At 61.8% G+C, this 26,995-nt stretch overlaps 2 protein-coding genes across 5 annotated transcripts; both read right to left on the bottom strand.

Moving 5' to 3' along the window:
• Nucleotides 1–16,879: 16,879 nt before the first annotated feature.
• On the bottom strand, nt 16,880–21,028 carry SLC23A3 (solute carrier family 23 member 3). 4 transcript variants are annotated; one of them, XM_019491425.2, is made up of 12 exons: nt 20,815–21,028; nt 20,294–20,454; nt 20,114–20,199; nt 19,943–20,013; nt 19,528–19,709; nt 19,308–19,431; nt 19,031–19,163; nt 18,686–18,939; nt 18,263–18,368; nt 17,539–17,706; nt 17,364–17,459; nt 16,880–17,289 (listed from the first exon to the last, which is right to left on the bottom strand). In XM_019491425.2, the coding sequence occupies exons 1-12, from the start codon at nt 20,911–20,913 to the stop codon at nt 16,991–16,993; spliced, it is 1,779 nt and encodes a 592-aa protein (XP_019346970.1). In that variant the 5' UTR covers nt 20,914–21,028; the 3' UTR covers nt 16,880–16,990. The 4 variants fall into 4 exon arrangements, with proteins under 4 accessions (XP_019346970.1, XP_019346969.1, XP_019346971.1 ...); XM_019491424.2 differs by having other exon boundaries at nt 20,294–20,469; nt 20,815–21,027; XM_019491426.2 differs by lacking the exon at nt 18,686–18,939 and having other exon boundaries at nt 20,294–20,469; nt 20,815–21,027.
• A 204-nt stretch (nt 21,029–21,232) lies between these two features.
• CNPPD1 (cyclin Pas1/PHO80 domain containing 1) lies at nt 21,233–26,002 on the bottom strand. The gene is made up of 8 exons (XM_019491423.2): nt 25,840–26,002; nt 25,656–25,758; nt 23,927–24,008; nt 23,471–23,591; nt 23,257–23,385; nt 22,986–23,047; nt 22,536–22,653; nt 21,233–22,105 (listed from the first exon to the last, which is right to left on the bottom strand). Exons 1-8 carry the CDS (start codon nt 25,906–25,908, stop codon nt 21,578–21,580), a joined length of 1,212 nt encoding a protein of 403 aa, XP_019346968.1. The 5' UTR covers nt 25,909–26,002; the 3' UTR covers nt 21,233–21,577.
• Between the last annotated feature and the right edge of the window lie 993 nt (nt 26,003–26,995).

The raw sequence follows: 26,995 nt of genomic DNA on the forward strand, positions 1-26,995 counted from the left end.
CCAGTATCCTAGTCTGTAAGATGTGCCAAAACTCCATTTTTTCAATATAACCAAGTCTCAAGACAAGATTCAAACCAAAGCCATGGACCCCGCTACAGGCAGTCTGGACGCCGCCTGCATAGGCAGTCCATGACCCACAAAGCGATCTTCTAATTATCCACCACCCACAAATGGTCTTTCTATTTCTGCAGTGTGCCTGGTCTAACCCGAGACCACTATACCCGGCACTTCTACCACGGGGCGGCGTGCACCCCTTTAGACAGACAGACAAACGAACATTCACACAAGACATGACATAAGACACACTAATAACCACGAGGCAGAGCATAGAGCTGATCCATAACCGCAGCATATAACCTGATTCACCCCCACACGCATTGTCTACCAAAAATGTTACCTTTAAATACCAATTGCCAAGTCAAAAAGTGAGACTTTATAAAGGGGTGCCTTTATAAAGGCACGGTGCCACATTTATTGGTTGCATGAGTGAGACAGAGAGGTTGGGACACACCATTTATACAAACACACACAAATCATCACACACCAAACTTACGCACAGGCACACACAAACACAAAGCAGCCATTCTGCTCAGACATTACACTTACCAGCAGCAGTTGTGCTACAACAGCACCGGGTGGCAAGCCCAGACTTACTGAGAGGGAGAAAGATCCCGTAGATATCAGTCTTGGAGCGGGGTGAAAACACATGCATCTGTGCTCCCACGAAACAGCAGTAGAGAGACTCACCCAGCGTGGCATTTTCAAAGTCTTCTCTTATAGGGATTGCCATCCTTTGTTTCAGTGCTTTGGGGTTTTCCATACCCAGCTTCTGTTTTTGCGGTTGTTCTTCTTTTGTCCTCAGCTTATCTCAGCCGCGGAGTGTCCTTGCTGCAGGACGGGCGCATTCCTTCTCCTCGTTATCTTCGTGGTGCCCTAGGCCTGAAAGGGATTCTGCAGCCAGGCACTAATTAGTTAACAGACGGGTGACTTACATTTGGCACCTTGCTGCTTACATAAACAGCTAAATCTTCTTTTCCCGTCTGCATGCCCTTCTCTCACCTTCCCCCTTTTACACACACTCATCCATAAAGGCCATGCAGAGTTCATTCACTAATGTCAAGCAGAAGGATACACAACGGAGTTTGCAAGTTGCTTACAGGACAAGACCAGCGCGGTTACAATTCACTACTATTACACCTTCTGTTAGCATCAGCTACATGAGTCTAATTCCTGCTACACCGTGGCTGCCTTTCCTGCGCTGGGTCTCAGCCTCCTGCCCATCTCTTACATCTCCCTTCAGCTTCCCCCTTGCTGGCAAAGACCCGGCGCAGTCATCACAAGCGCGGGCCCTGGGACTGATTCTGGAGCTGCCTGGGAGGGTGGGCTGGTGCGAGCTAGGAAAGCAGGGGCTGCATTTACATCTCAAAGCAGGACCTGAGAGGGGCCGAGACTGGAGCACCGAGAGGGGCCAGAGGTGCTGGATGCAGCCGTGTTGGTCCAAGGACACAGGCAGACAAGGCTCTTTGGGTAAATCTGGTATCTTTTATCAGACCTGCGGATTCGTCCTCCACCTGAAGAGGGGTGTTTGTACCCAAAAGCTTGCAAAGAAGAATTTTTCCAACTATTTCAGTTGGTCTAATAAAAGATATCGGCTTTACTCAAAGAGCCTTGTCTGAGAATGGCCAGAGATGCTGAACACATGAGGGGAGTGTGATGGGTGACGGACGTGAAAAGCGTGTTCTGACCAAGGGTGTACCTGGTAGCTGTGTTGTCTGAGACAAAAAGACATACAAAAACTAGAACTCTTGGTTCCAAAATGACACCTTTTATTAGACCAACTGGAAAATGGCAAAAAAAATGGTCCTCTTCTGCAAGCTTTTGAGATCAAAATCCCTTCGTCAGGTTCTGGGACATGTGTAGATGGTACAAGATGGTAAAAAGTCCCCATAGGTAGGAAATAAACTTCATTTTTGCAGAAAGGGAGCTGAAGACGAATGTCTGTCCCTCTGGGTCCATGCGAGTGTCTTTGTGACACTCTCATGGACCCAGAGTTCTTGGTTCCCATGAAACAAGAGTTCGAGTTTTTTGTATGTTATGCCCAAGGCAGCCAGGGACGCGCAGGGGCCCCAGGTTCACCTACGACTGCCGGGTCAGGGCTGAGGCCTGTGGGGTCCCCTCCTCGCCACCCGGGAAGACCTGCGGGCCCCCAGAAAGACTGTCTGAACCCCGGGCTGCAAGGCCACGCTGCCCTCAGGACACATCAGACCATGCAAGGCGCCGATCTCTTCCTGGCTTACATTGCATGTTCGGTTGGGCTCCGTTGTCTGCTCTGTCGCCGGGTCTTACCAGGCGGCGTCCGAGCTTAGGCCGAGATTTTCTGAGGGTCTTTGTCTTATGCTTGAGGTTGCAAACTGCTGTAGTCAATACACGCTCTCCAGAGAACAGACCGTTCTTCTCCGAGCTTTTATGACTTCAGAGCTGCGACCTCAAGGGTGATGTTACATCTGGTGCCACCCGCACGGGCTCACGTTCGTCTCCGTTGTGTCCCCAGGACACACGTCCGTGCAGAACAAGGGGCGCCGCGGCGGGCTGGCAGATCAAGGACGAGGTCTTCCTCAGCGCGCTCGTGGAGCTGGAGGTGCTCCGCACGGAAGAGGAGCAGGTGTTTCTGCTCCGTGCCTCGGCCTTCGTCTTACCCCAGTGTTGGGGGTGAATGCTCCGACGTATCTAGGCGGCCGAGCTTGCTATGCACCGGGCCCTGTCCCTGGCTTACCAAGGGGATATTTGGTCTCATTTTAGACCCTCTTCTCTTGCCTCTGGCTTCAAGTTTCCAGCAATGCTTTGTACGGTGCCATCGGTCCTTGGCAGGACAGAGGTGCCAGCTGCAGTTGGCAAACTGAGCCGTGCTAAGGCTTTTTAGCCATAGTCCAGGCCTTCCCTGAACCAAGTGACAAAACTGAACACTGTGGCTTCTGTGGCCCTCAGGCCTGGATGCTTTTCAGGTGCTCGACCAACACAGCTGCTCTGAGTCCCTCAGAGGACAAAGTTAAATTAACCCATTGACCTTTGGGGACCCATTGAACTCCTGCAAGGTGTTAAGTGCTCATGTAGCAGAAAGCCTCCTTTTCCTCTTGCCCGCATTTGCTCTCCCCCCTTTAAATATGTTTTTCCTCTTCTACCTTTTCTTCCTTCCTCTTTCTTTCACTTTAAGATAAGGAATTGTGTTTTAAAATTTGTATGTGTGCATTTTGTATCTCCCCTTGTATTTTGGTATTTTTATCTATTTGTATGCCATGGCATTTGTAGCTTATATTTTATACTCCTCACCTTTCAACTTTCAACTATAAATGTGTTTAGTAACAATGTTAACAAGGGCAGGAATCAAACTGCCCTTCCCTGTATCAGGCTGGCCCCTGAAAGAGGGAGTGAATCAGTGATTGAGTGTGTAACACTGGAGCAGCAGGCAGCAATTATCACCTGGACGCTGCAGATCAACCAAGGGAAGAACTCAATAGAAGACAATGTAGCAACCGGGAAATCTCTAAACCTCACCGATCAAGGGCTAGAAGCCCTGGCCTGAGTTAATCAACGTCGAGGACCAACTTTGGGGCTGAATATCTCCAGATCGACCGCTCCCAGAGCCCTATTTAAAATTCATCAACGGACTCCCAAACCCGCACATACATGCAAACGACCCCGGGGGCTGACAGATGCCGTCCAGTAGCCACCGAGGGGGGAAGTCCCACGAGGGTCAATGACCCCTGGATTGGGCAAACCTGAAAACTGGGGAGTCACCAAAGTCTGCCAAGGACAGACAAAAAGCAGTGAAAAGTGACCCTCAGCAGCACCCTCTTGATCTCCAACTCGACCAGCACCCGACCTGTCCAGCCAGAAGGACCAGCCGGCGACCCCCTTCTGGAGGATAACACCACGCTGGAAGAAGCCTCGACTGGCCATCGACGGCAGACTCCAGCGCCTGTGGGATAGGTATACCCGACTCTTGTAGCTTGCTATTGTGTGTGTGTGCATGTGTGTGTGTTGGGACCAGCCCCAAGGTTTATGATTTGACTTCATTACAGTGTTTCAATCCTCCTAATAAACCAGAATTTTAAGGATCCTGAGCTGGACATTTGTAGCCAACACTCGGAGCAGAACCCACCCGACTGGGCAGCAGGGACTGGCTTCTCCACTGGGCTTGGCACCGCAGTTGTGGGGGAAGCCCTGTTTTTAACAGCAAAGAAAACCGCGCTTGGCAGCCCCATGATGTGGGGAGTCAGTTATTAAATTCAGGCATTAACCCCGAACCCCAAACTAGGGGACCAGGACACACCTTCCACCCGCGCAGGTTGTGTTTATTCCATTGAGTGGTTTTGCGACACCACTCGCAGCGTTCAGCCCAAGTGAGGTGACCAGTGCTCAACCGCATGTGGCACCGTGCGGGAGTCTGTAGCGCTGAGGGGTCAGGGTGCACCGCACCGCATTATCCCCCCGAGCGGAGAAGGGGGCACGGACAGCACGCACCAATCGATCTCCACAACAGCTCGGGATCACCCCGCTCTGCAACCCCCCGACACACCCGGGGGCCCTTGGGACAGCACCACACCGAGTGAAGCAGGAGACACAACCACAGATGGGTTTGTTTGATTTCTTTAATTAATAAAATGATAGTAAGAGGTCAGCAGAAGAGTGACTCATGTTGAGCTGTGCAGCTACACCTGGTGTCCTCAAACACCCATCGCACACAACTACCTGCAAATTGTAGCAACACGTGGTGGACAAGGGGGTGCACCACATGTCATTTGGGGAATTGCCCTGTACACATAACAGATTCATGCAGGGGTGGGCAAAATACGGCCCGTGGGCCGGATCCGGGCTGCCGGCTGACTGGATGCAGCCTGCAGGCAGGCACCCACCTGCTCCACATGAAAACCGTGAAAGCTCAGACAGTGTCTCCTGCATAAAAATGGCTGGGGCAAGACTGGGTTGTGGGGACAAGACTGCCACGAGAAAATCCAACTCCGCTAATGGCTTGCAACCCATTAGGCGTCGAGACAGTGGAGTGCCTGTGGTACCCCACACCAGGCGCAGGCCATAAAATAATAAAAGCGATGGATAAAATTGCTGGCAGAGACCTGACATGCTCATCGCATGTGTATTGCCAGGCGAAGAAAGCCAGGGGAAAGGCTGAGCCAGTGAAGCAAGGAAACTACATCTGCGTTTCAATTGACCTAGCAGCTAAAGGAAACAAGACTAAATTTGCATCTCAAGAGAAACCTGTAAAGGGTGCAGGAAGGATGCCCGGGACGGGACAAATGCATCTTGCTCACATTTGTCCAAGCAGGCATCCAGCCCAAGGCATTACAAATGTCTCACCTGTTCAGTGTCTGCCTGGACTTTGGGAATGAGACCATCACCCGTACAAGCTACTGCAAATTTGCCCCATTGATAAACAAGTCCCCAAAGACAGGTCGGTGCCCAAAGCCTCTACACATCGTGTCTGACCGCTCAGACCCATCACCTGTACCTCACCTAGCAGTGCTGGGGCTGCGAGAAGCACAAGACTTCACACCTGGACAGATCCAAACAGGAGCCAGGACAAGTAACAGTTGTAATGCGATGGTCACTCTTTTCCTCCCTGCTTTGTTCAGACTGTAATCAGCCAGCCGTCAAGGAGGAATGCTTCTAAGCTAGACAATGAAACAGTATACAGCAAGACTGAAGTGCCAGCCAGGCGTGTGCGGTCCAGGGAAGACCAGGCCCCATCCTGCGCCCAGCCGATACGCGAGGGACCCACGCTGTGAGCTGGACAAGAACGGTTTCCTGCTGCATCGGGTAAAGATCCCTGCAGATGAGATATTACAAGGACTAATAGCTCATTTTATATTGGGAAAGAGTCTTTTTCTGTCATTCAGTTTGCAGCTTGTTGGTAGTTATTAAAACAAACCTTTCTGCTCTTCATCAACCAGTGTTGTGTCACTTCTCAGAGCACTAGGTTTAAAAACCCACCTTCCAATGTCACACCCAGCAGTCCCACACACCCCACACCTCTACTGCACCCACACAGCCCTCTGTCACAGCCCAGCTGGGCACCGTGAGTGTATCAATTATATCACAGGCCAACTGGGCTGTTTGATTCAGTTTCGGATCAAGGAGGCAAAGTTGGGAGTGAAATAAAGGCAAGTTTATTATAGCTTACACACACACACCAGCTAACAGAAAGATAAATGTGATAAGCAGATAACGCAGTATTAAAGAGCTAATAGTAAATAATAATAGCAGATAATAACAACAGATAGATCACTTCTGTCGCAGGCCAACTGGGCACTGCGAGGGTGATCGCCACTGGGCTGTTCAAAACAACAGGTAGACAGACATGGGTTGGCAACTTATCGATAGTCCCTCAATGCCAGGTGCGCGTCGAGTGATTGCAGCGAAGTCAGGCGTCCCCGTTCGACGCTGTCAGAGGGTTACCGGGGAAGTTCCCTTGATCAGGATCCAATCCTCACTCACACCGGGAGTCTGGGGTCCAAAATTGGAACAGAAATGACCGTTCTGTTCCCTCCTTCCTGCTGATGACCTGATGCACCTGCTTTTTAGACCTAGTCTTATGCTAATGTGTTGGCTACAGAGCCATTCACAGTGTTGCCCTATAGCTCTTACCCTATGGGACTGAAAGGTGTTAAAAATGATCATAAAGGTTACTACCCAGACTCGGGTTTGTCCAATAAGCAAATTACGATGCAGCACCTTTAGGTTTGGAATTGACATCGCTCCGCCTAAATCCCAACCCCTTTAGGCTCATTTGAATATGCTTTCTTGGGAGATGTTTCCTTGGAACGTGTCGGGTGTGCCAGGCACTTAGATCCCGTTTGTTATCGCTAAAGCCGAACCCTGAGCAGAAACCATTAGGCCAGCTAATCTCCCAGCTCCAGCTTTGCCTCTGGGGCCCCAGTCTGCTCCACGAACAGTTAATTTATCAGTTTGGTTAAACTCACGACAGACAAATTACATTTGCAGTTGACAAACTTACAAGCTTATATTAACTAATATTACCTGTTTAGGCAAAATACCAGATGCCTCCAAGAAGCACATATTTTTTGCTTATTAATTCCTCTGGTTCTGGCTGTTACACCCCTCCTGCACCCCACGATGAATCTGCACCATTCCCACACCCCGCACACCCACCCCACCCCTCCACACACAATACAAATTTGTTTTTGGAGATGCACACGACTTTGCATTGTCACAAACTAAACTCCATCTTAATGTAGTCTACTCTTCAATGACACAACTTGGAGCCATTAATCAGGGCGGGGGGCAATTATTTTGGCTGGAGGGCTGCTTAACGAGTTTTGGTGAGGCGCTGTGGGCCACAAGTGTAGTCCCAACACTTGACAGGCGCCCCGCCCTCTGGTCACCAACATGTGGCTGAAGTCGTGCCCCCTAACCCCGGATATTTGCCCCAAACGTCTCTCCCCTTGCCCAAGAAGTACTCCTTCTGGGGGTGGGGTTGCATTTCATAGAGTCATAGATGTTAGGGTCGGAAGGGACCTCAATAGATCATCGAGTCCGACCCCCTGCATAGGCAGGAAAGAGTGCTGGGTCTAGATGACCCCAGCTAGATACTCGTCTAACCTCCTCTTGAAGACCCCCAGAGGAGGTTAGATGAGCAGGCGCAGGGAGGTGGGCGGCTCAACCCAGAAGCGCCCCCTACTGGCCTGCCACGGGGTCGCGTCACTGGTTCATGGGAGAGACGAGCCTGGAGGCTGATACCATTGAGACCAGTGTTTGAACCATGTCAGGCCAAGAGGAGATGGTGGGGAAGGGGTGGCCGTGGGCCGGGGCTGCTGGCTGATGTTTTAGCCGGGCACGTCCCCTTTGACAGGTCCCTGACATGGACAAGAAGAGGGCACGTCTGCAATGGTGCCTGCAGGCGCTGGGTGTCCCCGGGAAAGCGCCGCTCGAGACGGACGTTACTCACCTCCAGTTCGGAGAAGTGAAGAAGTCGTCGGGCACGGCGCTCTCGCAGACAGAGCTCCTCGCCGTCTCCCCGCAGCAGGAGTATCTCCCCCGCGCGTAGTCTCCGCGGTGCCGCAGGGTCACTTCAAACTCGTACTGGATGTTCTTGGCATTTAGCACCGCATTCAAGAGAAGATTGAATTTTGGATTCTTTGGGTCTGCCAAGCTGCTTTTCACCATCAGCCCCTTGTAGCCAACGTCGATGCTGACTGCCTCCTTGGTGATGTCGCACGCGCTCCGGAAGCGAGAGGCCTCACGGATTAAAGTCCCCAGCTGGGAACTTGGAGCCTTCCAGAAGAGCGGACACAAATAAATGGTTTTGTCTCCAGATTCTGTATAAATATATGCATAAACCTCCTTCGTGGAAGGATCCCCCATGAACTTGGCTTCCTCCAGCACCGAGATGAAGTTGCTCACCCGCTGGTCCGTCAAGAGCGCGAACCGTTTCATCCAGAACGAGGGGTCTTTAGATTTGTGGGTAATCAAGAACTGGGATTTCTTCACCAGCACACGGTCCTTCTTCTTCACGGCGTCTCTCAGGATCTCCAGTGCGCTCTGCCTCGCTGCTTCTGCGATTCTCATCTTGTCTTTGGTCAGGGGGACGTGACTTTTGCCATCTCTTTCAGAAATGTGGCATTTCCTTTGGTTTTCTTTCTTGCTGCGAATGATGACTTCCCGGGAGCTCATCCCTGCGTGGATGCCATCTGCACACTTCGGTCCCGAGCAGGTTTCCAGCGCAGCCCTGCAGAGGCACATGCAGCGTTTGACGTGCATTACTGCCGCTTCCCGCCGCAGCTCCCCGCGCCCTCCCCCGGCTGCATGGCGGCACCGTCTTGGGGGCAACAAGATGCCGTAAGATCTTGCAGCGGGTCCCCTCGGCAGGCTGGGCTCCCGGGGAGGAGGTTGGGAGGCGCCTGGGGGGACAGGGCAGAGAGATGGGCTCCTTTGGGCCGTGGCACCTCTTGCCAGCCCACAGGAGGTGGGTGCTGCTGGGAGAGGGCACAGCGGGGGCTAAGCTGGCTGTGATGGGCTGGCCTGGTTGCACTGGGATGGCCTGTGGAGGATGCCCACGGGCCACATGCTCTGCCCTCCTCCCCGCTGGGGGTGCTGGGATGCGGCTGCCTTTCCTGCGTTGGGTCTCAGGCCTCCTGCCAGTCTCTGTTACGTCTCCCTTTAGTGTTCTCCCTCGCTGGCAAAGACCCGGCACCATACGCAGAGGGAGAACAAGTTATTTGCACATGTTTCATAGTTTCACAGTCGGTCGGGTTGGAAGGGACCTGAGCAGATCATCAAGTCCGACCCCTGCCCTGGGCAGGAAAGGGTACTGGGGTCATACGACCCCGGCGAGGTGTTCATCCAGCCTCCTCTTAAAGCCCCCCAGGGCAGGAGCCAGCACCACTTCCCTTGGAAGTTGGTTCCAGATCCTAGCTGCCCTGACTGTGAAGTCGCGCCTCCTGATGTCTAGTCTGAACCGACTCTTAGTCAACTTATGGCCATTATTTCTAGTCACTCCCAGGATTGCTCGGGGGAACAGGGACTCCCCCAGTGCCTGCTGGTCCCCCTTGACTGGTTTGTAACAGGCATGAGATCCCCCTCAGCCTTCTCTTGTGAAGGCTGAACAGGTTCAGGTCCCGTAGCCTCTCCTCGTAGGGCCTGCCCTGCTGCCCCCTGATCATGTGGGTGGCCTCCTCTGGACCCTCTCCATGCTGTCCACATCCCTCCTGAAGTGCGGCGCCCAGAACTGGACACAGTACACCAGCTGTGGCCTGACCAGTGCCGCATAGAGGGGGAGGATCACCTCCTTGGACCTGCTTGAGATGCATCTGTGGATGCACGACAAGGTACGGTTGGCCTTCCTGACAGCGTCCCCGCACTGCCGGCCCATGTTCATTTTGGCATCAATAATGACTCCCAGATCCTTTTCTGCCTCTGCACTGACAAGAAGGGAGGTCCCCAGCCTGTAGGTCTGCTGCTGGTCCTTCCTCCCCAGGTGCAGCACCTTGCACTTGTCAGTGTTGAACCCATCCTGTTCTCATCCGCCCACCCCAGTGACCTGTCCTGGTCCGATTGCAGCCTATTCCTCCCTCCCAGCATGCCCACATCCCCCCACATCTTAGTGTTGTCTGCGAATCTGAACAATGTGCCACCCGCCCAGCAGGTAAAGGAGGAAGGAGGACCCAGGGAACTACAGGCCAGTCAGTCTTACCTCAATCCTGGGTAAGTTTTTTGAGAGAATTATCCTGGCGCATGTCCACGAGGGGCTGGCAGGGAAGATTATGCTCAGGGGCAACCAACACGGGTTCATTAGGGGCAGGTCCTATCAGACCAACCTGGTGGTCTTCTACAACCAGGTCACAAAATCCTTGGACGCAGGGATGGCAGCGAATGTAGTCTTCCTGGACTTCCGGAAGGCCTTCGACACCGTCTCTCACCCCATTCTCGTTAAAAAACTAGGCGACTGTGGCATTGATGCCTACACAGTCAGATGGGTCACTAACTGGCTGGAGGGGCGCACCCTGAGGGTAGTGGTGGATGAATCTTATTCGACCTGGAGGGATGTGGGCAGTGGGGTCCTCCAGGGCTTGGTCCTCGGGCCCGCGCTGTTTAACATCTTCATCAGCGACTTGGACGAGGGGGTAAAAAGCACCTTGTTCCAATTCACAGATGACACTAAGATGTGGGGGGAAGTGGGCACGCTAGAAGGGAGGAATAGGCTGCAATTGGACCAGGACAGGTTACAGGGGTGGGTGGATGAGAACAGGATGGGTTTCAACACTGACAAGTGCAAGGTGCTGCACCTGGGGGGGGACCCAGCAGCAGACCTACAGGCTGGGGAACTCCCTTCTCGTCAGCACAGAGGCAGAAAAGGATCTTGGAGTCATTATTGATGCCACAATGAACATGGGCCGACAGTGCAGGGACGCGGCCAGGAAGGCCGACCGCACCTTGTCGTGCATCCACAGATGCATCTCGAGCAGGGCCAAGGAGGTGATCCTCCCCCTCTATGCGACACTGGTCAGGACGCAGTTGGAGTACTGCTTCCAGTCCTGGGCGCCACACTTCAGGAGGGATGCGGACAGCATGGAGAGGGTCCGAGGAGGCCACCCGCATGGTCGGGGGCAGCAGGTCAGGCCCTACAAGGAGAGGCGACGGGACCTGAACCTGTTCAGTCTCCACAAGAAAAGGCTGAGGGCGGATCTGGTGGCCTGTTACAAACTAGTCAGGGGGACCAGCAGGCATTGGGGGAGTCCCTGTTCCCCCGAGCACTCCCAGGAGTGACTAGAAATAACGGTAACAAGCTGGCAGAGGGTAGATTCAGACTACCCTCATGAGCCACCAATGCCAGACCGCAGCCAGCAAGGCCAGCCACACCTTGTCATGCATCCAAAGGTGCATCTCGAGCCAGTCCGGAGTGGTGATCCTCCCCCTCTATGCGACACTGGTCAGGCCGCAGGTGGAGTACTGCGTCCAGTTCTGGGTGCTGCACTTCAGGAGGGATGTGGACAGCCTGGAGAGGGGTCAGAAGAGGCCACCCACTTGGTGAGAGGGCAGCAGGACGGGCCCTACGAGGAGAGACGGAGGGACCTGAACCTGTTCAGCCTCAGCAAGAGGAGGCTGAGGGGGACCTGGTGGCTGCCTACAACCTCATCAGGGGGATCAAGAGCAAACAGGCAGAGCCCTTTTCTCCCCAGCACCACCTGGGGTGACGAGGAACAATGGTCATAAGCTGACGGAGAATAGGTTTAGGTTGGAGATCAGAAGGCAATATTTTACAGTTCGGGTGGCCAAAATCTGGAACCAACTTCCCAGGGAAGTGGTCCTCGCCCCTACCTTGGGCAAATTCAAGAGGAGGTTGGACGATCACCTGTCTGGGGTCTTGTGAACCAGCATTCATTCCTGCCTGTGGCAGGGGTCAGGCTAGGTGATCTGTTCAGGTCCCTGCTGACCCGAGCTACTATGAAACTATGAAACTAGACATCAGGAGGCGCTACTGCACAGTCAGGGCGGCTAGGATCTGGAACCAGCTTCCAAGGGAAGCGGTGCTGGCTCCTACCCTGAGGGTCTTCAAAAGGAAACTAGATAATCACCTCGCCGGGGTCGTTTGACCCAGTGCTCTTTCCTGTCCAGGGCAGGGGGTCGGACTTGATCTGCTCAGGTCCCTTCCGACCCGACCGACTATGAAACTATAAAGTCTATGGGAGAAGGGGTGAGGGGAGGGGAAAGGGGTGTGGTGGGGGCAGATGGAGGCCCCAGCGGTGAGGGAAGGAGCAGGCTACAGACAGGATCAGGGACTAGGGTGAGTGGGGCCCCGGCCGGGCCGGGTGGTGGGAAATGCCGAGGCCCAGGGGGCACGTGCCCTCAGATCCGTGTGCGACGTAGAGGTGGCTGCCGCTGTGCACTGTGCTTTGAGCCTCACTGCCCCGAGAGCCACGTGACGCCACGTGCATCCCACCGATGGGTGGGCAGGGCGCGAGGCGCAGCCCAGCAGCAGCAGGCACATGGTGTTGGCTGCTCCCAGGGCACGTGCAGGGCCATAGGTGGTGCAAGGGGGAGGCTAACAGGGCTTAGCCCCCCCAAATGCAGGGCAGTGGTAGGGCCACAAGGCAACCTGGCCACGGGCTTCAGGTGGCTGCAGCAGGGGTGGCGGGGGGCGCATGCACAGCAGTTAAAGGAGTGGGGCTGGGGCTGGGGCTGGGACTGGCTTGCCTGGGGTCCGCAAGCGGCTCACAAGTGGCTCATCCAGGAGACATGGCTCCTGCTGCTATGCACACCCCAGGCGGCATGGGGGGGGGGGGGCATGTGCCCCCGGATGTGCGCAGGGCGAGGGCAGGCTTGGGCTAGGCTGCACCAGGCTCTTCCCAGCGGGCTGGGGCAGGGGCTGGGCCAGGCTGCACTCGGGTGGGGGTACCCCCCCCTTTTCACCCTGCTCCAGTTGGCAGCCTGGCATGAAGAAACCACGCTCTGGGCCGGGCAAGTCCCTGGTCAGAGGTGTTCAGGAGAGACCCCCAGTGCCACAGGCGTGGTGTGGGGTGGAGTGGCCCAGGAAGGATTTCCATCTCTAATCCCAGCCCAAAAGAAATTTCCAGTTTGAGCTCATATATTTAATACAGTGGGTATGGGGGGACGGTCCGTTGGCAGCCTGGCATGCACAAACTGGGCGAGAACCTGACCAGGGATGTCCAGGAGCTTCCCTTGGTGCCACACAGGGTTGGCGTGGGGTGGCCCAAAGAGGATTCCCTGTCGTCACCACAGCCCAAACCCCAGTTCCTTATTCAGACCCATATATTTAGTAGTGTCTGGGGGAGCAGTCGGTTCATGGCCTGGCACAGCCAAACCATTTCTTGGGCCAGGCAGGACTCTGGTCAGAGAGTCCCCCAGTGCAATAGAGATATGCCATCCAAGAGGGATTTCTAGATATACTCCCAGCCCAAAAACCAGTTCCTTATTCAAACCTGTACACTTCGTACAGTGGGAGGGAGGGGGATTCAAATCTAATCTCGATTAGTTTTGAAAAAGGAGCCAGGAACCGGGAATAAGGAAGTGGGAATAAACAACCAATCTCAGCCCGGTCCCAGCAGGGCGGTGGGCTGGGCTGGGCTGGGCTGTGCTCGGGGTGACTGGGAGGGAGGGTTTGGGGGCGCTATTGTGAATTTTGGGTGGCTGTAACTCACCCACAAGCACCTCCCAGCACCTCCACTGCCTGCGTTGAGCACAGCCCGGCCCCAAACCCCGCCGGGAAGAGGCTGGCGTTGGCTTCAGCCCCCAGCAGCAGCCCAGCATGCCCGCGAGCCGATCCAGGCCACACACGCCCTGCGCCCTCCCCAGCCGCGCCGCTCAGACCAGCTGCCCACGGCGCAGTCCTGCACCCTGCCCCGGCTGTGCAGCACCTGCCCCAGCCCCGGCCCCACTGCCCCCCTCAGCGCTGCATGCACACCCCCCCACTCCTGCTGCGCCTGCCCCACGGCTGGGCTGCCTTACGGCCCTACCTGCTGTCCCGCTTTGGGGCAGGGGGGCTAAGCCCCATTAGCCCCAGCCTTCCACTGCCCACGTCTGGCGCAGTCATCACAAGTTTGGGCCCTGGGACTGATTCGGGAGCTGCCTGGGAGGGTGGGCTGGCACGACCTAGGAAAGCAGGGGCTGCATTTACATCTCAAAGCAGGACCCGAGAGGGGCAGAGACTGGAGCACCGAGAGGGGCCAGAGGTGCTGGTTGCAGCCGTGTTGGTCCAAGGACACAGGCAGACAAGGCTCTTTGGGTAAATCCAGTATCTTTTATTAGAGTAACTAAAATAGTTGGAAAAAGTCTTCATTGCAAACTTTCAGGTACAAACAACTCTGTCAGGCTGAGGAAGCGTTTGCAGCCCGGGTGCCTTCCAGTGACAATGAATCCACCCGCAAATAAACCTCACAGGAGCAGAATAACTGAAGTGATGAACGTGCTCCTGCAGCAACCCCCCAGGCAACGCGCGGCGATGCCCGGCCCTTCCCGCACTTGTGGCCCCGGGGTCCCTCTCCCTGGGCTCGGCCCTGCAGGCGTCTCCCACGGGCCCGTGCCTGGGCTCCTCTCCCCGCCCTCGGGCACTTGCTGTGTGGGGGCAGCTCCTGGCACAGGCACCCCCACAGCCGGGCCAGACTCACACCCAGCCCGACTCACCCAAGGCCGGTTCTCACTCCCGGGTCTTGCTTTGGGGAACACAGTGGGTGCAGCCCCGTGCTCTGGTCCTGGACCCGGTGTCAGGGGCCACGGGGTGATGGATAAGTGCACGGGGTGCTGCACGGAGGCCGGCGGAGGCCGGTATCGCTGTGCTCCTGGGCTGGAACCGGTGTGGAGACAGTCGGTCCCTTTGCCTGCGAAGAAACTCTGATATGTGGGCTCTCTGCTGTTTTCACTTTAGGATTCGTGTCAGAGCAAGGCTTCTCTGATTCCTGCCAGAGCAAGGCTTTCCGCACAATCACATGTCTGGTGCGGGGCTGGGACCAGCACAGCCGTAGAAGCAAATGCTGGGGGGGGGGGCAGGCTGCCGGGCAGGGGCTTGCTGGGGGGCACAATGCCCAGCTCGAGGTGGGAGCGCTGGTCCTGGTGGGTGCTAGTCAGCGCCTGGGGCTGGGGACGGGTCCGGCCTGGGGTAGTACCCAGGCAGAGGTAATATGTAGTTACCCTCACACTTTCCTTCCGGTGGGAAGATCTTGGGTTTCTCCCACGCCGCGGACCTGGGAGACCCCTCCCTGGCTCGCTCCTGCGGCCGCACGGCTGAGGGCGAGGGAACCGCGGGGGCATCCGGACCCAGGACGCCCACCAAAGGGTTTGGAAGCATGTGAAGCCCCAGGCAGGGGTGGAGGATGTTGGCCTTCGTAGGGCCGTAAATGTTTTTTGAATGACTCATGGATTTGGGACTGATCAGGATTGAAACAAACATTTTTTCCCTTAAAAATAAAAAAAAGCACATGCCTGGCTGGGCCATGACTGTAGGGGGCACACGGCCATGTCCTGGAGCACGGCCTGGCGCGGTGCACGAGGCACAGCTGCGCCCGTGGAGCCTGTATCTGCTGCTCCCCCCCAAGCGCGTGGCCGTGGCCGTGGCCAGCTCCTGTGGGCCCTGGACTGGGGGTGGGTTGATGGGGGGGTAATGCTGCTCATGGGGGCCCAACACCGGGAGACCCGGGGGGGGGCAGGAGCTGCCTGGGAGCCTCCCCATGCTAGGGCCGGGTCACGACGGTGCTGTGCTCTGGGGGCGGGGGCGGGGGCAGGGGCGATGCCGGGGGCTGCGTCACGGTTGAGGGTCGTCTCGTGTAGAGTTTGATGATGGTTTGTCTGGGCGGGTTTGGACAGGGCTGATCCTGCCTCGGAGCTGGGACCAATGCAACCTCCAGAGCTCCCTGCCAGCCCCACGGCTCGGGGATTCAATGACTCGCTGGCTCCGTATCATCTCCTCGATTCCTGCTAAACCCTTCACTGCACCAGTGTAAACGACCCTCCCTTTTGCCATCCCACTAATCCCCCAGCCCTTCCTCCTGCGTCTGCCATCTCTTAGCTCCCCCCAGGAGCCCAGCTCCTGTCTCACAGCCCCACAGCCTGGTTTTCACTCTAGTGAAAACCACAAATGCAGCCCGGGGCCATAAAAGCCTGAGCACTGATGCCTCTGTGATTCTCTCTGTGATATGGGTGCATGTCCAGCCCATGGAGCAGGGAAGGACCTGCCCCTCCGGCCCCACACAGGGGGAATTGCAAGCAGGGGCCCGTTCGAGGGAGCGAGAGTCACAGCCGGCCCATAACCTCAGTGAATGGACGCTGAGCAGCTGGTGCCAGCACGGGGCGGGAGCCCAGCCAGGGCCCGGGGTTAATATCAGGTGTCAGCCGCTGTCCCGGGGCCTCCTCAGGCATCAGGAGGAGCAGGGGGCAGCTAAGCACCGGCACCGATTGCCCGAGGCGTGCTGGAGCTTCCTGGCAGGAAGCGTTTCGGGCAGAGTAGGGGTGCGCCTGCCTGGGCCGGTCTGGGGGTGCCACGGGGCAGGGAGCTGGGACGGGGGAGCCACACAGCCTCCGTCCAGCCGGTGTCCGAGAGGCCCTGCCAGCTCGGCCAGCTGCCCAGCAGATCTGGGACCGTGACAAGGGAGGTGCAAACGGCGTGACAGCTCATCACGTGGGACACAACATGGCTTTCTCCAGTTCAAAAGGAACTGGAAGTGTCAGCACCAGGCTGCCAGGCTGCAAAACGGTGGAAGCAATAAATGAGGAGCAGCCTGCAGCCAGCAGCCTGGGAGCTGGTGTTGGGGAGCCATTGAAGAGGGTGCGGAGGGTGGCAGGAACCCAGTGATCCCCTGCCCCGGGCGACGCAGAAAGGCCACGCGGACGGCAGAGCTGGGTGCATTGTTTTATCCCCCGGCACGGGGACACTGGTGGTGGCAGGAGTGTGGAAGGCACGGGGCCGTGGCTCTGCCCTGCCATGGAGAGACAGTCTCGACCGTGGCACTCACACGGCATCTGGCCACCAGCAGCGCTCGGGCTCTCGGTCTTTTCCGCCAGCCTTGGCTTCGGCCGTCGCCCCAGCTTTCACCAGGAGGCGCGTGGCTTCCCCTGGAGATATAGAGCCTTCCTCCACGGCACAGCCACCCTCCTCCTCCTCCGGCCGGGGGCAGAGGAAGCAGAGGGGAAACACGCGGAGGCCGGTGGGGCCAAGCGGGCACTGGAGAGCAGGCGGGAGCCCGTAGACCCGGGCAGGTTCGCTCCCCTGCACCCGGGGAGGGAGCAGGCCCCGCTCCTGGGGTGAACCTGCAACCAGGAGAGGCTCAGCCGGGGCACGCACCAGCCACAGCCCAGCAGGATCGGGGGCATCGGGGGCTCACCCGAGACAGTGTTCTCCAGGACGAATGAGAGGATGCCCGTGATGACGACCGGCACCGTCAGCAGCGAGTGCAGGAGCACGTCCAACACCTCCCAGCCTGGGGCAAGGGCAGGGTCACGGGGGCACAGGTGTGGGGGTGACCCCATCTGTGTAGCCACCCCACGGCTCTCACCCACCTGTGGCCAGTGCGGTGGGGGCGGCGCCGAGCCAGCGCGGCACCAAGAGCCCCATGAACATGGTGAAGCCCACCACGAAAACGTTGCGGCCTGAGTCGATGTCGGCGCGCTGGAAGTAGGAGATCCCTGCGCCCACCGCCACTGCGTAGGTCACGCAGAGCACGCTGCCTGCAGAGTCGGGAGGCCGTGGCGCCGGGCATCATCATCCCAGCCACGGCCAGGCAGGGGTGTGTGCAGGCACGTGCAGGCTCCAGGAGAGGTGGGGCATGTGCAAGGGCCGTACATGTGCTTGTGCACTTGTGTGCAAATCTCAAAGGGGGCAGACATGCACATCCCAGGTGAGGTGAGGTGTGTGGGTGCAGGTGCAAGTGTGCCAATTACAGACAAGGTATGCAAATGTGGGGGGAGCAGGACAGGGTGGAGTGCAAGCCCCATGTGGACCAGGTCATGTGCATGTGTGCAAACCCCAGGGCAGGTGCGTGTGCCAGTCCCAAGGGACCTGTCTCTCACATGCCCCCCAAGTTCCCGCCAGGCCTGGCAGTGCCCCAGCCCCTGATGCCCGCGTCCAGCAGCTCCCGTCCGGGGGACACCGCACCCCGGGGGGGGCGGGCACAGCGGGAGTCACTGCCACACACAATTCGCACTGGGATCCCATCTGAGCCAGGCCCGGGGGGCAGGGGGAAGGTCTCGGGGTGCCGGGGTGGGGGGGAAGGTGGTCGCTCACCGTGGATGGGCAGTGGGATGTGGGTGAGGAGCTCGGCCAGCCGGGGCGACAGGCCCAGGAGCAGGCAGACCAGCGCGGCCAGCTGCACCGGGCAACGTGAGCCAGCCTGGGCATGGAGACACGGGGGGGCTGAGCCCTGACCCTCACCCCACCCTGGGGAGAACCCTCCCAGCCCTGAGAAACCGCAGTACCATGGGGCGGGCAGGGAGCTGTGAGGTCACATCCAGCCCAAGGCAGGATCAGTCCCATCCAAACCCGAGCCCGAACCCAGGCTCAGCCCCTGCCCAGAGGGAGGGGAAACCCCCCTGGCTGGGCCAGACTGAGCAGGGGGCAAATCCCTGCCAGCCCCCCCAAGGCAGCATGGGGCTGAGCCTGAGTGGGGGGCAAGCACCGGACCCCCCCAACCCCACAATGACAACGCACCTGGGTGAGGCTGGCAAGGCTGGCGTGGGGGATGCTGGCGGCCGAGCCCCCCAGTCCCCCCAGTAGCCCAGCAAGCAGGGAGCCCAGTGCCTCAGTGCAGAGCCCCCGGCTGCAGGCAGACGGGGGCGGGGGAGCAGTCCCCAGCGCCCCCCCGCACTGAGCGTAGCAGCCCAGTGAGCTCAGGCCGGCGGCGAGGCCCATGGCCAAGCCAGCGCCCAGTGCCAGGGGGCTGAGCTGGGGCCACCCCAGCTGACCTGGGGGAGCAGAGAAGACGTCAGGGGGCACAGGGACAAGCGGGTCAGGGGGCGCGAGGTCAAGGGGGGGCAGCGCAGGTGCGGGGCCCACCTGGGTAGGGCAGCTGGAGCCAGGGGGGTGGCGTGGTGGCATTGGGCAGCACCGGGCTGAGCTGGGCCCAGGGCACGTGGAGCTGTGCCAGGACCCCGCAGACGAGCCACGCGATGGCGAAGGGCAGCAGCACCTGGGGGGCGGCACAGGGGAGGCTTCAGACTCCGGGCTGGGGGGCTGGTCCTTGGACCCCTCCTCCCAGCCCCACACACCCAGCAGCCCCCCAGCACTGCATGGGGTTTGCACCGGGGCCACGGCCATGTTACCCCCCTGGTACCGAGAACCGGCGCAGGGCCGGGATGGCAGTGCCCACGGGGAAGCCGGGGGTCCGGGTCTCGGTGCACCGGGGCAGGCGGCAGGAGCCCAGGTGCTGGGAGCACAGGACAGCCAGGAGCACCAGCCTGGGGGAGATATGAGGGGGGTCACTGCCAGCCCCCTCCTCCCCCCATGGGGACCCCGGTATCCGGAGACCCCCGCCCAGCGCCCAGCTCACGTACAGCAGCGCCAGGCTCCAGCTGGCCGAGCAGAAGGCAGCTGCTGGCTTGTAGGCGGAGAGGCCCATGATGGAGAGCGTGGGGGCCAGCACCAGGGGCCCGCAGTGCCGGGCGGCCCACCCGCCCGCGCCGCTCAGCCCCAGCGCCAGCTGCACCAGCCCGGCCACGACCACTGCGCCCGACACCTGCGCAGCGAGAGACGGGTGGTGGTGGCCCCCAGGCCTGGCCCAGCCCGCACCCCCACCAAGGGACGGCTTCCTGCCCAGGGGTGCCAGGTCTGGAGGACAGCCGGCTCCATCACCCCAAACACACGTATGCACACGCATGACAGCAGGGTTGTGGGTCAGGAGTGAGGGGCACTGTTTGGGTGGGGGGACAGAGGCTGCGGGAAGGGAGTAAGGGGCATCCCAATACCAACCTCTCTGGCTGTGCGGTCCCAGCCCCCCGTGCTGCAGCTTGGCCCCGTGCATGGTGCAGGCGTGTCTGTCCCTGCACGGTTGGACAGACAGGTGGACGTGAACCCCATGCCCCTGCAGTGGGCGGGGGGTGGGGGGCATGGGGCTCCCCAGAGGGGGGGGGCCGGGCTCACCATTGCTGCCAGGGTGGGGCAGGCGGGTGCTCAGCACCACGGCAGGGATCAGGAACTCGAAGGTGGGGACGTGGAGCAGTGGCAGCCTGGGGGGGGGGGAGGTCAGAGGTCAAGGGCCAGGGGACAGCAGGGGGACACAGAGGGCACCTGCCTGCACCGGGGAACCCCTGGCCCTCTCACCTGGTCCCCAGGACAGTCTGCAGCATTGAGGAGGCCCCGCAGGCAAACAGACTCTGGGCCAGCAGCGCCCCCCGGTCCCGGCTCGGGTCCAGGAGCAGGTCCGGGTCCGCAGGGGGAAAGGTCGGGAGCAGGAGCAGGTGGAAGACGCACAGGAGCGAGGCCTGAACGGCCACGTGCTGAAGGTGGGGGGTTGAGCCAGGCATGTCCCCCCAGCCCTGCTGGTGCCCCTCACCCCCGCCCCACGTCCACACAGCCGTGCGATGGGACCAGCCCGCACCCTGCCCGGCACATCCAGCCTCTCAGCATCTGCCGCAAGGATCACGGGAGTCATGCCGGTGCCCACTGGGCCGGGTGCCACGGGACAGCCGGGGGTCAGGACACCCGGGTCTTGCCCAGGCGGATCGAGCCAGGGCCTCAATGCCCCAGGGTTGGGGGGGGGGGGGGACCAGGCAGGGCCCACAGACTGGCGCTGGGCACGGGGCCCCGGTGATGGCAGGACCCCCAACCCCGGAGCGGCTCACCTGCAGGGCGAAGGCGCAGCTCAGGGCCCAGGGGGGCCGGTCTGTGGGGGCAGCAGGCAGAGGGGGGGCGTGGGGGCCCTGGCAGCAGCCCCCCGGCATGCTGCGCTCCCTGCAGCCACGCACGGGGCCGGGGCCGGGGCCGGGCCAGAGCCTGTGCAGCAGCTGGGCCGAGGCTGCGGGGCCGAACTTCCACCTTCGCCCTGGCCACGCGTTACCCATTAACCGCCCAGGCCCATAACCCAGCAACCCCCCCCCCCACCCAGACCCAGCACTCACTGCGGCACCCCCAGCCCCCCTGCTGTCACCCCCCCCCCCGCCAAGCCACAGCCCTGCGGGCCATCCCGTGACACCTGGTGCCCCCAGCCCAGCCTCGCTCGACCCCCCCGGGGGGGCCATACAGACAACACGAGACCACGGCTTGGCCAGGGCTGCTTTAATCACCAGCAGGCGAAAACCCAGTGCAAAACCCAGAGTAAAAACTGTGGGGGGGAGGGGAGCTAGCCGCTGCCCCCCAAGCCAGCCCTGCCCCCACCCCCAGGCTGGTGCCCCCAGCACCCCCCACTGCCCCGCCTGGCAGGGAGCCCAGACCCCTGTGCTGGGGGGGGCAGCGGCCGGGCAGCGAGAGGCCGTAGCCTGGCAGGCCCGGAGCCCCAGATCCCCCGCAAAGGGGAAGCCCCAAGGAGACGGGGGAAACTGAGGCCGGAGCCCAGGCAGGCTGGAGGCAGTCAAGCCCCAGGAGCTGGTGGGGGGGCTGCTGGCAGCCCTAGCTGGGCAAGATGAAGCTCTTGATCCTGCCCAGCCCTGCGGTGGCCTCCAGGGAGCACTGGGGCAGCACCAGGGGCCCCGGCCAGGCCGGCGGGGCGAGCGCGGGGGGCCAGGCCCAGGCCCAAGGGGGGCAGGGGGGGCAGGCGTGGCAGTGGGGCGCAGGGGCTGGGTCGGGCCAGGCTGGTGGGGCTGTGCGGTTGGCTCGGGCGCAGGTGCAGCAATGGGTCGGCAGGGGAGGTGGCGCGGGGGCAAGGTCAGCGGGCAGGGCGAGCACAGTGCTGCCCCACAGGGACGGGGCAGGGGCCGGGATGCCAGGGCCGGGCGGGCACGGGTCCTCCTCCGCCGTCCCGTTCTCCCCTGCGCAAGCCGGGAGGGGGTCGCGGGGCGCGGAGGCAAGGCTGGGCCCAGGAACAGGGAAGGCGGCAGGGCTGGTGCCTCGCAGGGCCACGGCCTGGTGCACGGCGGCCACCGAAGCGAAGACGGCGGCCACGCCGGTCAAATAGACGACAGCCAGCATGCAGGCCACCTGCGGGGACAAGGGCAAGGTGACCTGGGGCCTCGACCCAGCCAACCCCACTTAGGGGCTGGTGCTTGCATCCCGGGGGCACGAGGCAGCTGCTCGAGCCCTGGGGCTATGGGTGCTGGAAACGGCCCTCGAGGGCAGGATGTGTGCGCCTCAAGCACCAGCTGGGCTGGGCTGGACTGGGCTGGGGGGGCAGGGGGCTGCGGGCCGGGAGTGAGGGGCACCGGGGACTGAGTGAAGCTAGGCTGACAAGAGCAGCCTTTTCCAAGGACAACCCAGGGGCTGAGGGTGCTCCCCCGCCCGTCCTGGGGTGGGAAATCTGGGGGGGTGGGGGAGGGGGGTTGAGAGCAGGGCCCCCCCCCCCCAAGAGCCCACTGGGTCAGGGCCTGGGATCCTCCCCGATCCCCCCTGGCAGAGTTGTGCCCCCCCATACCTTCACCAGGTGCTGGGAGACGTGGCCCAGCGCCTGCTGCCACAGGTCCTGCTCCAGCAGCACGCACAGGTCCGTGTAGGTGAACCAGCCGCGCTGCGTGCCCTGCTTCTCCGCCACCCTGGGGGGCACAGGAGGGGTCACACAAGGCTGCGCTGTTGGGGGGCATCCCAGTCTGACGGGCTGTGCGGGCTGCCCCCCCACTCCCCCCAGGGTCAGGGTGTTGAAGCCCCCGCAGAGGCACTGGGTGCTGCTGCAGCCCAGGCTGGGGCTGCGCCAGTGCTCCTGCCCCCGCCCCCGGGACGCAGCCCCGCACGGTCCTGGCTGGGGGCTCGTGCAGGTGCCTGGAATCAGCCCTGCCTTGGCTGTAAGGCGGGGGGGAGAGGGGGGCAAGACCAGGACGTGGGGGCTGGGCCTGGCAGACCTCCCCCCATCTGCATGCGAGGGACTTACCGCCCTTCCAGCCAGCTCAGCACCTCAAACAGCTCCTTGGGGTTTGTGTAAAGGCTCCAGTCCTGGAGGGGGGGACAGTGTCAGGCCTGGGGGGCAGGTCACACCCAACCCCTGCCCCCCCAGCAGGGTCTTGGGGCACCCAGGGCAGCGGGAGGCTCATGCAGGGGCGCCCCGTTTGCACCCAGCCCCTTGTCCTTCTGGGGGGGCAGACACCAGCCCGTCCCTGACTGCTGGGGGGACGAGGAGCTGGGCCGGGGCGGGGGCCACTCACGATGGCGCGCAGGAAGTTCATCTCCAGTGTGTTCATGGTGCGCACGTCCACGTGCCCAGCCGCGCCCCACTCGTCGTTGAAAACCTCCTCCTCCTCGCCCTCGTCGTACAGGTACTTGCTGGCCACCATCTGGGGGGGGCACACATCAGCAGCTCTCGGGGGCCCCCCAGCCCCAAACTGCAGCCCCCCACCCCAGCCCCAGCCCAGGACTCACCATGGAGATGAGAAAGAGATCGGAGGATGAGATCTGCTGCAGGTACTCGGGGTTGCGGTGCCGCAGGCGCTCGATGTAAACCAGGGCCAGCATCATGGAGCAGGGCGAGATGCAGGCCTCCCTGGGAGGGGGCAGCCGGTCCCGCGGGGGGGGCGCAGACCGGTCAGTGACACAGCCCAGCTGTATCCCAGCCCACCAGTGCCCCTCACTCCCGACCCGCAGCCCCCTGCCCCCCCTGCCACGCCAGTGCCCCTCACTCCCGACCCGCAGCCCCCTGCCCCCCCTGCCACGCCAGTGCCCCTCACTCCCGACCCGCAGCCCCCTGCCCCCCCCACTCCCGACCCGCAGGTCCATCTGGTCACGGTGGGTGGGAATCTCCATCCGTGCCCACAGCCGGCCCCTGGCACCCCCCAGAGCACCCCCAGTCCCAGCCTCCCGCTGCCCAGCCCCTCTCACCGGGACACGTGAGAGACGTATTTCTTCTGGAGCCGGCGGATGGGGCTGGGGGCCACTTTCTGGAGCAGCTCCACGGCGATATCTGCACATGGGGTGGAAACTGGGCACTCGGGGCTCAGCCCGCCCGCCCGGAGCAGGAGCTCAGAGCACAACCCCCCCAGCCCCAGCCCGTGGGGAGCAGGGGATAACACTGGGCAGGGCCAGACACCCCGGTGGCATCTCGAGGCAGGACCCCACGTGTGGCCGGGTCACAGGGCTGTGACAAGGGGCCCCAATCCTGCCCTGCGTGTCCTCAGGCTCGCCCGGGACCGGGATGCAGGAGACGCGCCGGGCCCCGATCCCCGCACTGGGCCGGGCTCAGAGCCTGGGACCACCCAGGCCCAAGCGTGTTCCCTGCCGAGAGCCAGGCCAGGGGCGCGAGGGGGGCCCTGGAGCTGCTGCTCCCCCATGGCGTTTCCTGACCTGGCCCTGATCGGGGGAGTGTCTCCAGGCAGGGGGGATGCCCACACGGGGCAGCCAGCAGGATCGGGGCCACGGCCAGCCAGAATCCAGCCAAGAGAACAGCAAGGCCAAGCCCCAGGGCCAATGGGCAGGGACCACCCGCCTGGGTGAGCGGCTGGAGACCCCGGGGACACCGCTGCACCCCGGCCCCTGCCCAGCGCCCCCTCCCTGGCCGTCCCTGCTCCGAGTTCGGGAAGCCGCGCGTATTCCTCGTGGGCAGCAACGAACACGAATCTAGCCAAGCCCCGGCAGGACCAAGCTCGCTGCAGCTCCGGCGCCGGGGGCTCCTCGCACGCTGCCGGGAAGGCACCGACCGCCGCGGGTCTGGCCACGACCAGCTGGGCCCGGGCCCCTGCCTTGCTCCCCCTCCCTGCAGCACGGCAGCTCCCAAACCCCTTGGGCCCTGCCGGTCTCTCCCGCGCGTCCAGCCCAGGGGCCTTTCTACATCCCAGGATCGACCCCCGGCAGAGGCCAGACCTGGACTTCCCATTGCATCTGGACTCCAGAAAAACCCTGGCGAGTCTCAAGCCGGGTGCCGGGAGCTGTGCGGGGTGCCGTGGCCTGGCTGCGCACCCCAGGGGGGCCACCCCGGCACGGTGCCTGGGAGGCACCTCCAGGCCTCCCAGGTGAGGGGTGCCCGGCTGCAAATCGCTGCCCCTGCCCCGCAGCGCCCGAGCCGGGCCGGCCCCCCTACATTGGCCCCGGCCTGAATGTGCCCGAGCGCGAGACCCATGACCCGACCCGCCCCGGATGCCGCGTGCAGCCCCGTGCGCTGCCCCGGGGCAGGGTGTGCCCTTGTTTGTCCTGAGCGGTGTCGTGCAGGCTCCGAACCAGGCCTGGCACGGCACACGGGCAAAGGGGGCTGGGACCGACTCGCAGGAGCCCGGCGCCGCGGGGGTCGCATCCAGCCTGTGGCAGGATCCCCATCCACGGGTGCCCTCGGGGCCGCCCCCGACGCGGCATCACCCCCACACCTGCCCCGGGACGCAGGGGGCTGTGACACAACGTCCTGCTGCTGCCAAGGGGGTGGCGGGCGATGGGGAGAGCCCAGGCCCCCCTGGCAGAGGGAGGGGAAACCCCCCAGCTGGGCCAGGCTGAGCAGGGGGCAAATCCCTGCCTGCCCCCCGAGGCAGCGTGAGTGGGGGGCAAGAGCCGCCAGGGCAGGGCCAGGACCAGGGCCCTGCAGCAGCGCCAGGCTGTGGGGGGGTCCCGGGGGGGTCCCACGCACCTGCCACGGGGCTGGAGAGCGTGTCCAGGCCGCGGTCCGCGTCCCAGCCGTAGTAGAGGCGCCGGCGCACGCGGGCGCTGAGCTGCTGGTGCCCGGGCAGGAGCTGGGGGCGCAGGGCGGGTCAGGGCGCCCCGGGATCGTGCCCCCCCCCCCGGGATCGTGCCCCCCCCAGCCCGGCACTGACCGTGAACTCCTGGAAGCCGCCGAGCGGGAAGCTGCCCTCCTCGTCCCGCAGCAGCGCTGACAGCTCCATGCCGGCGCGGGGCGCCACGCGGGCCGGGACGTGCGGGAGTCCCGCGGTCGCGCGGGGGGGGTCGGCGGGCGGGCGGGCGGGCGGGCGGCGGCGATGGGAAGGCCGGGCCGGCGCGGGCGCTCCTCTTCCGGCGGGGCGGGGCGGGTCGGCTCCGCCCCGGACGCCTGGTGCCGCCGCCCTTACCGGGCTGGCCCGTCCCACGGGCGCGCGAGCGGGCACCCCCCCGCGGCGGGACACCGCCCCCCCCCCGTGTTAAATAAGAAATGATCGCGTGGGAAGCTCAGCGTGACGGCATTCGCCGGGAAAGGAGAGTCTCTGCACACCCGAGTGTGCAAACAGGCGTGCTGCGCCCGCGCTGTCTGGCGGGTGTGACCGCAGCACGCGCGCGGCCGCCCCCCCGGGGCCCGGGGCACGTGGGCTGTGCAGACCCACCCGCCTCCAGCGCCCGGCGAGCAGCGTGCTCCGATCCGTGGCGCTTGTGCAAGGGCTGTAATTGTTGCACGAGGGTGGTTGTTGCCGCGCACTTGGCCGCGCGGCGGGCCGCTCTCTCCTGGCACTCCCTGGGCGCTTCGCAAAGCAGTGGCCGCAGGGTCGTTTTGCAAGTGGCCGAGGGAGACGCCAGGGCCGGGGGACGCTGCAGCACGGGGAGGCCGGAGATGGTGATTTTTCGTACGGTGCACATGGACGACTCGTAAGGTGCACAAGCGCCCCGGGAGGAGCGAGGCCAGCGCAGCGGGCGGCAGTGCAAACACGCGTGGCAGCAGCTGCCCTCGTTGCAGGAGCGCTGCGCGCCGGGGAAAGCCTCGGTGCAGGTAACGGGACGGCCTCGGCTCTGCCATGACCCCCCGAGGCAGAAGGCGGGTGTCACTTCCGCAGAGACAACGGTTGAGTGATGCACGGGGCCAAAAATAACCTGAGCTAGACCTACACCGTGCTGGGCTCTATGTCAGCTGTTTGACCTGGGTGTCACTTGTTAAAAACAGCAGCCAGCAAACATCACGTTAGGGACGGTGAAGAAGGGAACTGCGAACACAACAGGAAGCATCACGAGGCCCCTTTATAAACCCTCGGAGCATCCACACCTTGA

The sequence above is a fragment of the Alligator mississippiensis genome, chromosome 4 (assembly GCF_030867095.1).
Source record: "Alligator mississippiensis isolate rAllMis1 chromosome 4, rAllMis1, whole genome shotgun sequence".
In the NCBI taxonomy this organism is placed as follows: Eukaryota; Metazoa; Chordata; order Crocodylia; family Alligatoridae; genus Alligator; species Alligator mississippiensis.

What these genes read in the sequence shown, in the direction of transcription:
- SLC23A3 (XM_019491424.2), bottom strand. Translation starts at nt 20,913, where the DNA reads ATGCCGGGGGGCTGCTGCCAGGGCCCCCACGCCCCCCCTCTGCCTGCT. An exon ending in GCTGCGCCTTCGCCCTGCAG is followed by an intron (nt 20,470 to 20,814) that starts GTGAGCCGCTCC and finishes CCCCACCTTCAG; the next exon opens with CACGTGGCCGTTCAGGCCTC. An exon ending in GCCCCACCCTGGCAGCAATG is followed by an intron (nt 20,014 to 20,113) that starts GTGAGCCCGGCC and finishes CCAACCGTGCAG; the next exon opens with GGACAGACACGCCTGCACCA.
- CNPPD1 (XM_019491423.2), bottom strand. Translation starts at nt 25,908, where the DNA reads ATGGAGCTGTCAGCGCTGCTGCGGGACGAGGAGGGCAGCTTCCCGCTC. An exon ending in CTGAGCTGGCTGGAAGGGCG is followed by an intron (nt 22,654 to 22,985) that starts GTAAGTCCCTCG and finishes TGTGCCCCCCAG; the next exon opens with GGTGGCGGAGAAGCAGGGCA. An exon ending in TCTCCCAGCACCTGGTGAAG is followed by an intron (nt 22,106 to 22,535) that starts GTATGGGGGGGC and finishes TTGTCCCCGCAG; the next exon opens with GTGGCCTGCATGCTGGCTGT.